Source organism: Bombus vosnesenskii, unplaced genomic scaffold (assembly GCF_011952255.1).
Source record: "Bombus vosnesenskii isolate JDL3184/JDL3185 unplaced genomic scaffold, Bvos_JDL3184-5_v1.1 scf7180000013444, whole genome shotgun sequence".
Taxonomy (NCBI): domain Eukaryota; kingdom Metazoa; phylum Arthropoda; class Insecta; order Hymenoptera; family Apidae; genus Bombus; species Bombus vosnesenskii.
In genome coordinates this window covers 760,733-777,432 of record NW_022883055.1, presented here as the reverse complement: position 1 = coordinate 777,432, position 16,700 = coordinate 760,733, and the positions used below count along the sequence as shown (strand labels likewise).

Genomic DNA, 16,700 nt, shown 5'->3' with positions numbered 1-16,700 from the left:
ATCACATACCTCTTTTGTATTAGTACGTTATATGCGCGAATTTCACAACCATTCGCGACACCTATCGCGAAAACATTGCAGTAAGCGATGCGTCGTTTCAGTTCCGGGCGTTTCTCGACGACAAACAAACATGCTTCGTGTAGCGGGAGGAGATACAACAGTCGACAAAATTCTAGCGATTTGTTCGCTTGTGCGTTCTAATTCTTCTAATCTAATGGTGTAGATAGTTTGACACCGTAAAATGTAGCTCGAACACCTTAGACCGAATTTATCGTCGCGGTTGAAAAACCGCGCACCCATGAGATCAACTTCCATTCCCATCTCCAGCACGTTGACGTTCACTGAGGAGTGGCGCGCAAAAAGATGGCCAGCTCGCCGACCAGCATCGAAAATCAAATAGACAGTTTTTTGGAACAGTTCAAACGCAGTGCCTCCCGCGCAATGGAAGAGTCTCATAGGTCCAGTTATAATGCTTGTAGCAGTAGTATCAGTCATAGTCGAAGTGGAAACCTGGATCTCGAAATCTTGGAAGCTGGTAAGTTTTCGAGAATTTTGTATAATTTCAGTATAATTTATTGTCTTGTCAGGTTCAAATTTTAGTTATTCTCCACTACTCTTTCTGTTACTTCCTCCACCGCATGCACTTATTTTCAATTCTGCACTGTTTTCGATTGATTTTTTGGGCGTTCCTTGCATATTTTCATACATTCGCTTTCTAATAATATTGTTAGTTTGAATACATTTAAACTTAATGTTTCATAGTTTCCTTATTGTCTTTTGTTAAATTATATTATAATTGTAAGTTTGCGTAGTAAGTCTTATCTTAAGTTTAGTATATTATGTATTGTTTTAATTTTTGTCATAAATGCGTTAAATGTATAAACTTTTTTTTTAATGATGGATAATCATTCTTATTTACTTATCTTGCATGATATAAATTAAAAATTATAATATATTTAAAGAGCAGACGTTTTATACGTTATTTGGTTTAATTATTATACGTCAAAACTTTCATTAGGATTATATCGTACAATGAAGGAATTATTGCATACATACGCATTCATATTATTTATTTCTTATAACATAGATGCTGCAATTGAAAAAATATATTAAAAATCTATCACGCGACCCTTTTATAATCCAGCCTGTTTTCAATTCAATGATAAAGTAATAACATAGTAGAATTATATAGAATTTTAGCGTAATCCACGTTTAATCGGACACTTTTGACTGACATGCTGCAAGTCACGTGCAGTTACCCCACTTTAGGAATCGAGTCTTTCGTGATTGGTTGTTTCGTCTTGTCTTTACTTCTACTGTGGAACATTATGGCGTCGCATACTCTGTTAAGTTACGATAGAGGTCGTCGTCCGTTGTAGGTGTTTTATGGTGAAAAGTCATAAAACTGCAGGATTACAAGTTGCGAGATGCATTCAATAAAGTTTTAAAAGCACCGAATCAATGTAATCATCTTTATCTTATAATTAGAATTTTTACATCAATATATTATATATTATTAACAGATTTACTAATTAATTCATTTTATTCTTGGATAAAGTGATCGCGTTGCAGTTATTTCGAGGCATTGAGTGCGTAAGACTAATTGGAAATATAGACTATAATATCCGAGTGGAAAATAAAAATCGACTATAATGAAATTCCACCAAATTAATGCACACGAAAAAATTAGGATATTTCATATATATCAGTAATAGAGTAGACTTGTAATATTGACGATAAATCAAATTGTTGCGTGAAGTGTTGATTTTATTGATAATATCGCGTGATATTTTGTAACACGTAAAAAACGATTATTTAGTGAAATAAAAAAGCACAGTATGATTCTTCGACGAAAGTCAACACACGGCTGCAACTGCCCCTGTCATCAACACTGCTCGACGAAATGTGCAGGTTTGGATCAGACACTTTATTCTACTACTTCCTAAATTAATTTAATGCATAAAAATGTCACTAAAAGAAATATTCCAAAAATTCGAAGTATAAACGATCTGCGCGATAATTATATTTTCCTTTTATAATTTTATTCGAACTATAAACAGATTATTGATTTATGAGACAACCCGATTTGTTTACATGTTAGTGATAGTCATATTACATAAACACAAAATCAATATTATAATTATAAATTTCTAATACAATTTAATGGACAACTTGCTATGAATATTTGTCAATTTCATATCTCAAATTCATATTACAATGAATATATGAATATGTTCTTACATATGTATATGTATATACGTAATACGTTTTAAAATTTCTTTTTTCATTATTTGAATATGTATATTTAAATATATCATGACTTAATGATTCTTATGAAAATCGAATCCAAATTTAAGTAAATTTGAAACAATGTTTTTTAAATAATATATGACATAACTATTTATTAAACAAATTAGCAGAATTATAGATTTTTCTTTGTTCATCAAAGTTAAAAAGAATTTAAACAAATGTTGATTATTTGAAATTATTTTGACAACTTTAGCCATTTATACGAATATAACATGGAAATTGTTCCATTTATACTGGACTAGCACTGTTATCCCCTCCACGATATATTAAGAACTAGATTCGCCATATCATTAAACGTAGTGCTTTATAATGTTACCCGGTATTATTAAAATTTGCGAAAAAATTATACCGTGACAGCATACATTTCAAATGTGGTATTTTTTGAAAGATATTTATAATTGACTGTGAAAATAATCGCGAGGTCAAATTAAAAAAAGGTAAGTAAAATTTGACTTGCCACATACCCATAAAGATGGAAAGCCATTATGTGTAGTGATTCTCAACCTTGTCGATGTCGGATGTAGTTTTCTAAATAAAAATCAAAATAATAAATTCGTCTCTTCGTTTCGTCATTTATGTTATTCGTTATAATTTTCTTTATCATTTACTTTATAATTTCTGATTTATTTTTTGCTAAATAAATTTAAACAAATTTTATAATTGACACAAACATATAACTGACATTAATCAGCTGATCACTTGTTTAGAATCTTTCTATCCGAAATTTTTATTGTAAAGTATTTTTTAAACAGACAATACTTGATTTCTATCATCGATTTTTTTTTATTTTTGTTTGTATAATTTTATCATTGAAATATTACTGTTTACCAGAACATATAAAGAGTTAAAAGATACCTCATTGTATAATATTAAGTGGAATATGGATACTAATTTATGTGAAAAAAATGAGATTGAAATGCAACCAGATATTGTAACATTGCAAGATACTTTACGTAATAAAAATCAAAAGGTAGAAGTATCCACTTGTCAATGTATGGTTAATGATGAGTTGACATATACACAAATAAGAGAAAAGGTAAGTAAACATCTGTGTTAAAACAATATAAAAAAGAATATTTTTATGGTAGTATATATCAATATCAATTAATCGTCATATCTTTTAATTTTATACCAGTATAATGTTAAGACATGAAGTTATCTATTAATGATCTATTAACAACATTTTCCATAATATATAAAAAAACTTTTATATTACAGAAAATACATATGGATGCAACAAGTAGTACCTTCAAGCCAAAGAAAAACGTAACAAAAATGAAAGTGAAGAAACATAAAAATGAAGGAGAATCAAATTATGAATCCACAAAGTTAGAAGATAATCTAACTCAAGTGCTACAAAGATTTAAAAGAGGATGTGAATGTCAGGATGATCAGTGCTTTAAAGGTTTAAATCCTGAAACAGTATATCGTCATAGATTAAATATTGCAGAATTAACAAAGGCTGAACATGATATGTATTTAATGGGCGTTACCATGGCCTGTTTGACCAATCCATATGAAACGGTACGACATACAGAGCGACGTAGATTACGTGCACAATATGTATATCAGGGTAGAAGAGTATGTTTGGATGCTTTTTTATACCTAGAAAACTGTACACATTATCAAATAAAACGAATTAGGAAACACTTAATGACCCATGGTGTTACCCCACGAGTTCATGGAAATCATGGAAAAATTCCTCACAATACGTTTTCCTTAGATATTTATAAAATTGCTACAGAATTCTTAAAAAATTTTATTGAATTGCAAGAAACAAAACAAAAGACGAAAGTTGCAAAAAATGCACAATTACATCTTCCATCAAACATTACACGCAAAGTAGTGTACAATTCATATATACAGTATTGTAGAAAAATGTCTCCTGATATAAAAATAATGGGGTATTCAACATTTAGAAGATTTATGAAAGTTCAATTCCCACAAGTAAAATTTTCTAAGTTAGAATTCATGATCAGGAATCAGAATATACAAAATCAAGGATGTAGTAAAACTGACTTGGAGAAAAAAGATACAATTGATGATGGAACATCCAAATCAGCAGATCTGATAACAGAAGGCAATGCCATATTACCTTTATTAATTGCTAGCCAAACAGGACAAAGTGATACTTATTTTTTAACACCAATTAGCAAACTACAAGATGGCGTGAGTTATCAGATAACTACAAGTGGACTTCTAGTCAATAAATCAGCATTATCTGTCTAAAATAGATGATGTTAAAAAATAAAATGTCTCTTACATTTAATATCTAAATACAATTAAAAAGATAATATATTTGAAAATATACATATGAAATAAAATAAAATTTTATAAAATGACTGTATAAATTACCCAATAAAACAGGTATATTTTCTTCATATGCTTATATTATTACAATTAAAAAATATGCCTGAGGTAGATTGAGTGTTCAAGAAATAATACATTAACGGTCTTTTTATTAATTCATAAAAATCCGCTCATTAGTTATTAAATATTTATTTTATTTAAACAAACAAAGGGAAGAATCATGATTTGATGTGTGGTTGTGTCATATTGATTAATCTGTAAACCAAGTATGTATATATAATTAATATAATTATATATATATAATTATACACATATATATAATATTTTAGATAATAAATAATTTGTATTTTTTCAATTTATGGTTTTTTTCTTATTATACCCTATCTGCATAGTTGTGGAACAATCACATATTACAAATAAGAGTAATACAAAAATGTAGTTATCGTAAGTATGTCCTATCAGGGCTGAATTCTAATATATAAATCAAAAGGGTAGAAAATCAGTAATCACTTTAAAAAATATTAACATTTTATACATTAAACTATTAATATTATATAAAATTTGAAAACAGTATATTAAAATTATACATTTTAAAAAATTGCAAAAAGGGGAAACTGTACAAGTAAATGTTAAACTTTGCTATTGAAAATAATAACATGAAAATTTAATTCATAACAAACTGTGTTCTATGTATATATTTATTTTACAATATTTATTATTAATAATTTATTAATAATAATAATGCTATACTTAATCATAATTATATTAACATATTTTTTATTCTAGAAAGATTTGTTTTTTTATAGAAGTATATATGTCTTTATAATTATAATAATGTCAATTTATAGTTTGAGAGCCTCTTGCTTTACAGTTATAGCTGAAATATTGTAGATACAGCAGGAAACTACTTCATTTAGTTGGAATCAGCAAGGTCATATAAGTGCACTCTGAGATCTCACTTTGACATATAGCAAATATTGCATAAGTGATTATCAATACAATTGTATATAATTTTACTAAATACTTATTTTAAATAACTATAGAGCTATGTAGTTGAAGTTATTTTTATTAAAAATTATTAATACAATTTATTTACAAATTTATTGTGTAATTATATTGTATGTTCAATATTATGTAAATACACCATGAGATATATGTGTTGTAATGATGTATAAATATTTATATATTATAAAATGGAAATATAAGTACTTTGATTCATAGTATTATTCAATCAGTCATAACATTATTTAATATTACATATATTGTATATATTTACATTTTAAAATATGTAATTCACTTGATTTTACATTTTTTAGAAGATGTAGAGAGCATGACAGGTGAGATTGAAAATGGAGATTTGGCAATCCGAGATGTTGCAGACCTTCTTCAATCACAGTATGCTATTATAGCAGGTGAGATAAAATTTGATTAATGTCGTTGAAGAATATATTATTTAATCATTGCATTTTTAAAATAACATGTTCCACATATATAGGAGGAAAAACTCGAGAAGGATGTCCTATAATTACTTTTCCAGATAATGGTAATTTTCATAATTTATCTGACTTGGATTACCAACGTCTCATGCTGTATCTTACTTCTGTGCCAACGTGAGATTTCAACTTTCAGTGTTATTAATATGTACAGTTACATGTTGGAAAAATCATTTAAAATATCTGATAATTTTTAGATTACAAGAAGCAGATCTTGGATTCCACTTAATTATTGATAGAAGAAATGATAAGTGGAACTCTGTGAAAACTGTGTTATTAAAGATCTCTGTGAGCATATATATATATAATAAAACATACAATGATAATATAAGGAAAAGTTTTGATAGTTCTGTTAGTAATTATCTTATATTTTAGGGCTTTTTTCCTGGTTTAGTTCATGTAGCATATGTTCTGCGTCCAGCTGGATTTTTACAAAAAGCTATTTCAGAAGTATCAAACAAGCTATTTAGAGAAGATTTCAAATTTAGAGTTATATTTTTAGCAAATGTTGCTGAACTTCATGAACTTATAGATAAAGATCAGTTAACTGAACAACTGGGTGGTACCTTGCCATATTGTCATCACACTTGGATACAAAATAGAATTGTAAGTAGAATAATAAAAATAATATAAAAATAACTACTTCTCTATATTAAAAATTTTTTAGAGTTTAGAAAAATTTTCATCAATGACTCAAGACGTATCTCTCGCATTGGATTCTTTCACTCGGCGTTTAGCCGAAATTGAATTTCCTAATAATACAGTTGCAACTACATCTTTACTATCTCAACAACAAGTAGAATACAATGAATTAAAAGAAGAAATTCTTAGTGCTGCAAGACATGGTGAAGCATTATTGGATAGTGTAAGACAATTAACTGGCAAGGGAACAGCTGATAGATTAGGAAATGTTGCAGCAATAGAAAGGTAGAAGATAATTTAGTTCAACACTAATTACAACAATTTTTCTTTATTGAGAACAAGAATTAAAAGTTATTATTTGTTTTTAGATTGCTTGTTCAGTTAGAAGAAACAGAACGCACTTTTGACCTGTTTTGGACACATCATAGTTCTCGTTTGAGACACTGCTTAGCATTAAGACAATTTGAAGCTGACTTTAGAGAGTTACAAGCAATATTAGATCAACATCTAAAAACTATAGAAGAAATGACAGAAGTAGGAGAAACTCAAGCAAGGGTTGAGCAGTTAGTTTGTGACACATCAGCATTTCAAAGAATATGTAGAGTATGTACCTTTATTTATACATATATACATGCATTTTTATTACATATTAAACAAACATATATTCTAATCTATGCAAAACAACAAAAGTACACAAGCAATAAAATAGAGCTAATCTGTCTAAATAAATATATTTACAAATCTGGGTCAATAATATTTAAAAATACTTCTATATAAAATAATTGTTTATATCACTTTCAACTCTATATAACTAATAAAATTATATGATGAAAGAAAAACAAATATTAATATTAATATCAATATTTTAAGTTTGAGAATGTTCACAATGCACTTAAGGCAGCAAGGTATAATATTCGAACCAGTATTATAAAGCATTTATTTTAATACATTTATTTTAGATATTTAAAAATTGAGATATGTATATAAATTAATATCCACTACAAAATTGTTAAAAAATTTTAATGAAAATTCTGGTTTGAATAATATTTATATGTAGATACACATACATATAATGCACATCATGCACAAATGTTATTTTGCATCGCTTTCCTCATTTTGTCGATAGTCCTATTTGTTGCATACCATGTGGATTTGGGTCTTGGTAAGCAATCCACTCAACAAAATACATATATTTTGTGATAGATTTACATATTTAAATACGACGATAATAATTATTTCAATTTTTTAATTCTATTTACTGTATCTTGAAATACAATAAAATAATTATTAAGTATAACAATTTATGGGTTTGTGAATTAAATCCCTATCAAGCGTTTAGTTATGTCAACTGCATACTCACGCACATTTAAAGCTTAAAAATTACTTATCAAAAACGAAAAAAAATAGGGATTTAATTCATGCCTTATACTGGCATGATGGACTTTGAGAATGAATGTCATTATTATTTCTCACTTTACACTGCACGTAAGATAGTACTTTTTTTTTAATACTTTTTCTAGACAAAACAGTGACAATTGATGAAAACATTTGATGACTGTTTGTAGTTTTCTTATTAATGTTATTTTCATATTTTTAAACATGAATAAAATTACATACATTTATAGGGAGATATAGAACGAGCAGAGGAGGTGATATCTGCTGGTCAACAACTATTATCTGGGAGGCATCAATGTCCTACAGATGTTGTAGAACCAAAGTGCGTGGAACTACAGAGGATTTGTACTATTCTAAGTCAAAGATTAGAAAGACGATTACATATGTTAACTAAATGTAGGGAACTCATGGAACGTATAGATAAGGTAATTGTTTATATTTAAAATTATCTGAAACGATGTCTATTTCTAAATATATATACATAATAGGCAAACACATGGTGTACACGTGGTATAGAATTACTTGCCTCACAAAACAATACGACTCCACCTGATCAAGCACTTCAAGAATTACAAGAATTAATAGAAGCTGCTGAAGAATTTCACCATCCCAGATGTATTTTTCAAGACTCTGTAATGCCTGAAACTAAGGCTCTTATTACTCAAGTATGTATATTATGTAAATAAAATTATATTTATAAAATTGTTGTGCTTATAAAATAAATTATTAGGTTTTGCAAAGAATAGAAGATGTGTCTTTGATGTGTGATAAAAGAATAATGACACTAAAACAGCAATTAATTAAACCAGCAAGACCAGTTCAAACTGTAACACCTGAACCAGTTAAACCATTGCAATCACTGCCTCAAATTGTTAAACCTGGAAGAATTCTTAAAAAAGCTAACACTATGCCGAAGGTAAATTCTTATTTTACTTAATTTGACATATTTTCAATTTTTTTTATTTCTTGATTATATTTCTTTAGATGGAGATGAGTCCTATAGAAGGGGAATCTTCATCTCCAGAAAGTGAATCTAAAGACACAGAAGCTTTACGTTTAAAGCGTGGACATGTTTTAGCGGAACTAGTTGAAACTGAACGAATTTATGTTGCTGAGTTAGGTACTATAATTAAAGGATACAAAATGGAATTAATAAATGAAGCAATGGCTCATTTAGTACCAGCAGCATTAGTCGGCAAAGGAGATATTTTATTTGGAAACTTAGAAGATATATACATTTTTCATGGAGAAACATTTTTAAAAGATTTAGAAAATTGTATTTCAAATACCGAACTTGTCGCGTTATGTTTTGTACAAAGGGTAAATATCTATACATATACGCAATTTTAATCAATTAATACAATATTAACATACATATTTTTTAATATGAGATGCATTTATCTTTTTAGCGCGAGATGTTCTTCAGATTATATAGTTATTATTGTCAAAACATTCCGAGATCTGAAAAATTACGAGAACAGATACAAAATGAACCACAGTTTCTTGCAGCTTGTCAACAAAAGCTTGGTCACAAATTACACCTTGCTGCATACCTTCTAAAGCCTGTTCAACGTATAACAAAATACCAATTGTTGTTGAAAGATCTTTTAAAATATAGCGACGAACCATCGTGTTGTACTGAATTACAAGAAGCATTAGATTGTATGCTTGTTGTATTAAAATGCGTTAATGACAGCATGCATCAGACTGCAATTACTGGATTTGGTGTAGGCATAATATTATTTAAAAGTAATTGTTTATGCCATTCAATGATGTAATACTAAAAATGCATATCCTTTTTAGGGCGATCTAAATGCACAAGGTGAACTCTTATTGCAAGGTTCTTTCAGTGTATGGAGTAGCAGTAAACGAGAACGGCTTCTCAGGTTAAAACCATCACAGCGACATATATTCTTATACGAAAAGGCATTTATATTTTGTAAACATAGTAAACCACAAGCTCATAATAAAGCTACATACCATTTCAAAAGATATCTAAAGGTAATTTTTAATATCTATTTCATATTTTTTATTCACTTTATTTATATTATATCTAAAGAGCATAATCTTATTTTTTATAGATGTCACAAATTGGATTAACAGAATCGGTAAAAGGTGATGCAAGACGTTTCGAAATTTGGCTACAAGGTCGAGCTGAAGTGCATACTATACAAGCATCTACAGTTGATGTCAAACAGTCTTGGGTGCGTCAAATTAAAGGCGTTTTAATGTCTCAATTGGCTGAGCTTAAAGGGAAACAAAATTCTGCTCTTGGAAAAACCAATCACAAGTATATATTATTATTTATAGGACACGTTAAAAACTTTAATGATTATAATAATTTTGCACAAAATATTTGTAGACCTTTGCGGCAAACGATTTCATGGGAAGCTCAAGGCAGCGTTTCAGGATCGTTAAGAACTCTTTCAGTTGATGGTAGCAGTGTTATATCGCATATTACAGATATTTCACAGTCAACTGAAGATGATATTGCATGGAGTTCAGAAAACAGTAATACTGATGATGAAGATGCTTTCAGTGAAAATCCTGGTCCTGCTCCTGTAAGTTTCATTTCAAATAGTGTAATTAAATAGTTAGATGCTTAAATAATTAGAAAGCTAATATGCTATCAATTTTGTATTCAATTAGGGTGGAAGATATGTAGCATTAGCTGATTATTGTGCAGTTGGTCAATCAGAAGTTACAATGCGCGAGGGAGACAATCTAGAGCTTCTTAAAGTCGGATGTGCTGGTTGGTGGTTTGTAAAATTAATAAGTACTGGAATAGAAGGGTGGGCACCAGCAGCTTACTTGGAACCAATGAATCGGAAGAGTTCACGTAGCTCACAATCAGTTAACAGCCAAGAAACCATATGAAACAGGCGTCTAACACACTAGATTTTCCTAGTGTGTTAGATTCATGCATGTATTCAAAGAATATCACTTGTTGAAGTATAAAATTAACAATCATATATTGACAGATTTTATAATGCATACAAAGATATAGACAAGAATTCAGAAATTTTGCATAATATACATACAATATAACGAAACTTATTTCAGACCGTATGATATAGCAATATATGCTTGATCTATATGATTAATCTGTGAATAATTAGAGCCACATATATAACTTTTGAGATGGAAAATTAGATGAGGAGAATCTAAGATATTAACCTAATTAGTTAATCCTTCATAAAAAGGTATAAATAACGAAAAACCAGGGAATGAAAAAATGCATAAACTTTTTTACTACATAAAGTATATTACGAAAGAATTTGTTGGTGGAAGCGCTTTACGCAAGCAAATAAAATTTGCATTTACTACAGAAAAATAATATTAACTAGATTTATTCTTACAAAAAGAATAATATTTATAGAATTGTATAAAATGTATTTGGATAGCGGATTAAAAAATTTATGCACGCACATATGCATATTTACATATACATATAATACAGTTATAGTAAAGTAAATTATACGGATTTGTATTCAACTTTGCATTTTCTAATATTGCAAAGAAAATAACTACAATGAAATGCAATCATTTCAATCACACAGTTACTACTTCCATAAAAGTTATATAAAATTACAATTTATGAAATTTATCTATACTTGTGACCTGTATAATATTTAACTATATGCAAATATTCCAAAGTTCATATTAGATTTGGAATATTTTTATTTTTTGTAATCTATTAGCAACGCTCGTAACATTTTTTAAATAACAAAGCTTGTGTACAGTTACAAAAAGAAATCAAATATATCTGTGTTATATTTATAAAATATTTTTCAGTAAAATTATGTAATAAAATTATTATTTACATATTTATTATAATAGTATTATATTATCATTGATATAGTTTATTTATTTTTACAAATAATTTAATAGAACATAGTTTTCGAAACTAAAAAACGAATTTAGAATATTTGCAAATTATTCAAGAGTGATTATGAAGTCTTTAAAATTATAACGAGTGTACGAGTATTTGTTTAATACTTCTGCGATTGAATTATAAGAATTTAGCAGAAGTACTTTGTTGAAACATTAGTGTAGGTAAAATAGAGAATATACTGTTAATAAGTCTTTGTGACCAAACAGCTTGATATTAGTACTATTTTAGTACGTAAAAAATATCTTATTTAAAATATTTAATGAAAAAGAAATGAACGATTATAGATTATTAAGTAATATATACACAAGTTCTCAAGAGCATGAAAATTAACACCAAGCATTGTGCAATATATAATATAATACTGTAATAAACTTTAGAAGAATATTCCAGTAAAAAAGCAATTCCAATTTTTGCAGGATTGATAATTCATCAATTTCTTAAATATTTAATGATAATGGAATAGGTATAATATAATTTGTACTGAAAATTTATATGGATATAGAAGAACTAAATAAGAAATTGTTATGAATTAATATCTTTCTTTTATAGTTAAATGTGCAATTATTACATTCTTTTTATGATTGGGATCATGATTTACATTGCTTGGAAAATGTTAATTAACTATAATTTATATGTTATTTATATATAACAAAATTCTATTGTGATTATAAGATATATAGATATATATATATTGAGTACAAATAATTTATTTTAGTAGTATGGCTATTATTGAAATAAATTCGTGTTATAATATATGGATATCATAATAAATATGATATTTAAATAATTTGGAAATAAGATTAATAGCTACATTGTTAATGTTTTATTAATAGAAAATGTTGATTTTAGACCAAAGAAAATTGTGCATCTTTTCTTGGGATAGTAAGGCAATGAAAACATTATTAATTTATAATCGTTAACTATTAATTTTTAGTTTATTATTTATCATTCTCACCCACCTTTACGCCGTCCTAATATTAACTAGTTATAGGATTCAATAATTCATCAATTAAATTATTTTATTTGATATTTAACCTTTGATTTACTTCTTTTGCATTTTAAAAAAACGTTAGATTTTATGTATATTCAGATATAGCAACATTGTGATAATAAAATTTGAATGTGGTAAATAGTTACGGAAATGATTTTAAATCTGATTAATTATTCTGCTTGCAAAAAATAACCAAATTTTAATTTTTTGTATGTTTTTTTATTGGATTTTTGTGTTCCAATATGTACTTAATATAGAAAAGAAACAAATATTTAGGTTATCAGAATTTTTGTAGATAATATTACATTAATACATAGACAATAATTATATGTGAAATGTGGAATGGTTCTATTATGAATGCATGTGGATGTAATAATAATTTTTGAAACAAATAAAGCAATGTTATTATTGTATTTTTTTTTTTAGAAAAGAAAACTGGATGATTTTACAGAAAGGAAAATGTTTATTCTGTACAATATATTAATAGAAATAGGCTGTAATTATTAGGAATATTATTAGAGATGTTAGTTTTGTTTACAAAATTGAGATCTAATTTAATTCAAAAAAGAAATATCAATCCTGATTGAAATATTGTCTATAAGCTTCTAATAAAGGGTTCTTTTTGTTGTTCCTTTCAGGTAATTTTAATATAATTTATTTTTACGCGAGATTAACTTAAATATTAATATTTCATCAATGTATAATATAATTAAGCATTGAAGAATAAGCTTGCCATACAAAAATTTTAGTAAAAAAGAATTTAGGTTTTTGTTGAAACAATGAAGTTCTGATCAATTAATATTAGTTCAATCAATATTAATTGTAATAATAATGATAATAATAATAATGATAATAATGATATTATGTTTAAATTAACAGCCATAAAAGTCATAGTTTGTAATAAGTATTTAAAATTCGAGACTAGGTTAAAACTAGTGTATTTAATATTGTATTTTGTTTAATGTATTGTCTGTGTGTTTATTAAAATAATATAATAAGATAAAAACATATATGAATTCCAAAAATAATTTATCCACGTAAGTCTATACTTAAGTTTATTAAACCTATAGCTTTATTTTCTAATTTTACGATAGAAATGTATAAATATACATACTTTGAATATGGCTATGTGTATAAAATACTATCTTATATTTTGTCAGATTCATATTCTTTAGTAAATGTTGTAGGGATTATTAAGACTCTCTATCCGTTAATGAACACGATTAAAATTAATTTTAGAATGTTTGAAATCGAAATTTAAATTTAAATTTGTACAATCGATTTAATTTGATTTAAATCGATATTAATTTGAATTTAGAACGATAGATGAGGTAAGTGTTGTATGTATATACATAGTACAAAGGACGAATCATTGCGCTACATTCTTTTGGAAGAATCAGAGGAATTTATGGTGCATATTTGTTGGACACGTTGTGTATAACAGTGATTTATATTCTTGATAGTAATCTTTAATATAATCGTTTTCGTAAATTTCTGACAATTTTACTAAAAAAGTTAGCGATAACAAAAAAATGGCTCCGCGTGCAGAAGCAGTGCCAAAGGAAATTTCAGAAGTTTCAAAAGATGTACCGAGTAGAGGAATTAATGCAGTTTTATTAGGACCACCTGGTTGCGGTAAGGGTACACAGGTGAAATTAATTCTTTTTACGCAAATTTGGATGTAATAGTTTTAAAACATTTAATTGTTTAATCGAATACTGATTGTATTTTAGGCACCGCTATTGAAAGAACGATACTGTGTATGTCATCTATCTACAGGTGACATGCTTCGAGCAGAAATTAATTCTGGATCCGCTATTGGAACAGAAATTAAAAAAGTAATAGATGATGGTAAATTAGTCAGTGATGATCTTGTAGTTAATATGATTGATAGTAATCTAGATAAACCTGAATGTAAACGTGGTTTTTTGTTGGATGGTTTTCCTAGAAGTGTACCACAAGCTGAAAAAGTAAGCTTGATATCTTCATAGTGATATCTTAATGGACTGAAGTTAATAACAATTTGTTTTTGTTCAACTTGAGAAGATTATCGATAACCTTGAAATGACATTGAGGTAAGATTTTGATATTTTTTATTAAAATTCATTTCTTTTCTATTACAACAGCTTGATGAAATGTTAAAGAAGAGACAAACCAAGTTAGATGCTGTGGTAGAATTTGGAATTGATGATAATTTGTTGATAAAGAGAATCACAGGTCGTTTAATACATCCTGCAAGTGGCAGATCGTACCATGAAGAATTTTCTCCTCCTAAAGAACATATGAAAGATGATGTAACTAATAATGATTATTTTTATTAAATTACAACTTACATATGAAATTAAAAAATATATTAAACAATATTTTGTTAATAGATTACTGGAGAGCCATTAATTAAAAGATCTGATGATAATGCAGAAACATTGAAGAAACGATTAGCAACATATCATACACAAACTCAACCTTTGATTGATTATTATACTTTACAAGGGGTTCATTATTATGTTAATGCAGCTCAATCTCCTAAAAACGTTTTTAAAGACATTGACCACATTTTCCTAAAAACAACTAAAGAAGAGAAAAAAAAAGGTTTCTTCAGTTGGCTCTTTTAAAATGTTGAATAAAGAAATATACCTCGTTTTTCTCTTGTAAACTAAAGGCAATATGTAGTTAATTGAAAAAAGCTTTAGTATCAAAATGACTTTTAACTGAAGTTAGTAATCTAGGTATATGATTTCCCATTTAAAAATAATTTACGCTACTTATAGTCAGTACAGTGTGTATTTTTTGAACAACTAATATAGAGTACATTATATGAAACATTAAACAAAAGAAGAGAAAATAAAAGTGCATACTGCATTGGTTAAATTGCAAATAATGTATATGTTTTAAAAAGAACTATTACAAGCTAATAAGTCAAATGCACACATTTTAATAATAGAACAAGTTTGATATAATACTTTGATATGTAAAACCATTTAAGTGCATAAGAGAATAACATATGTATATATAATGGAAGACACGATTTACTTACTTAAATACTGTTATAGAGTATATTTTCATTTCTTTTTACTGTATTTCTTTGAGACATACATTTCGTAAGACTTGTAACATTCTCTGCATAAAATATATATATCATTCCTTAGACTTTTTATAATCGAAGATTATGTTTTGGAACTTTTTTTAGTACAAGAGAAAAGATCTATCCAATAATTAAGATATTTAAATATAAGTGATGTAAATATAAATAACACAAAAATTTTAAAGAAATTTACTTCAATGTGATTTCTTATGTAAGATTTTAATAAGAACATGATTTGTTAACATGAATGATAAAAAAAACACTGCATTTTAAAATATTAAACAGTTTTAACGAAGTGTTTCATTTATATATATATATATATATATATATAAAATTATGCGTATAAATTTTGTACGCACAAATGTTTTTATATATTTTGAGTAGAGGCATTTTATTTAAATAAAAAAATATATGAACAGAAAGTAACAAATTTTAAAATACATTATTAATACACTGGAAACATAAAGACGCCTATGTATTCTTACAATTAGATATGGGTAACTTTCCAAGATGGCTATAAAATCAGATGCAATGTATATTTTGAAAGCCTATTTTCCATATAATTCAAAGTAACTCAAATAT

At 27.1% G+C, this 16,700-nt stretch overlaps 3 protein-coding genes across 8 annotated transcripts; all 3 read left to right on the top strand.

Moving 5' to 3' along the window:
• The first annotated feature begins 117 nt into the window (after positions 1–117).
• On the top strand, positions 118–11,470 carry LOC117238207 (guanine nucleotide exchange factor DBS-like). Of its 6 annotated transcripts, XM_033502911.1 has the most exons (18): positions 1,180–1,463; positions 1,559–1,911; positions 5,937–6,032; positions 6,116–6,230; positions 6,311–6,401; positions 6,489–6,719; positions 6,781–7,040; positions 7,124–7,358; positions 7,882–7,917; positions 8,381–8,575; positions 8,639–8,815; positions 8,881–9,066; positions 9,135–9,470; positions 9,560–9,877; positions 9,954–10,151; positions 10,232–10,440; positions 10,513–10,711; positions 10,800–11,470. In XM_033502911.1, exons 2-18 carry the CDS (start codon positions 1,839–1,841, stop codon positions 11,025–11,027), a joined length of 3,183 nt encoding a protein of 1,060 aa, XP_033358802.1. In that variant the 5' UTR covers positions 1,180–1,463; positions 1,559–1,838; the 3' UTR covers positions 11,028–11,470. The 6 variants fall into 6 exon arrangements, with proteins under 6 accessions (XP_033358798.1, XP_033358800.1, XP_033358801.1 ...); XM_033502909.1 differs by lacking the exons at positions 1,180–1,463; positions 1,559–1,911 and adding an exon at positions 119–535; XM_033502912.1 differs by lacking the exons at positions 1,180–1,463; positions 1,559–1,911 and adding an exon at positions 5,449–5,605.
• On the top strand, positions 1,918–4,545 carry LOC117238209. Its single transcript, XM_033502915.1, has 3 exons — positions 1,918–2,747; positions 3,142–3,346; positions 3,529–4,545. Exons 2-3 carry the CDS (start codon positions 3,191–3,193, stop codon positions 4,537–4,539), a joined length of 1,167 nt encoding a protein of 388 aa, XP_033358806.1. The 5' UTR covers positions 1,918–2,747; positions 3,142–3,190; the 3' UTR covers positions 4,540–4,545.
• Positions 11,471–14,379: 2,909 nt separating the features above from the next.
• LOC117238233 (adenylate kinase) lies at positions 14,380–16,198 on the top strand. Its single transcript, XM_033502981.1, has 4 exons — positions 14,380–14,685; positions 14,770–15,006; positions 15,163–15,330; positions 15,412–16,198. The coding sequence occupies exons 1-4, from the start codon at positions 14,569–14,571 to the stop codon at positions 15,646–15,648; spliced, it is 759 nt and encodes a 252-aa protein (XP_033358872.1). The 5' UTR covers positions 14,380–14,568; the 3' UTR covers positions 15,649–16,198.
• The last annotated feature ends 502 nt before the right edge of the window (positions 16,199–16,700 follow it).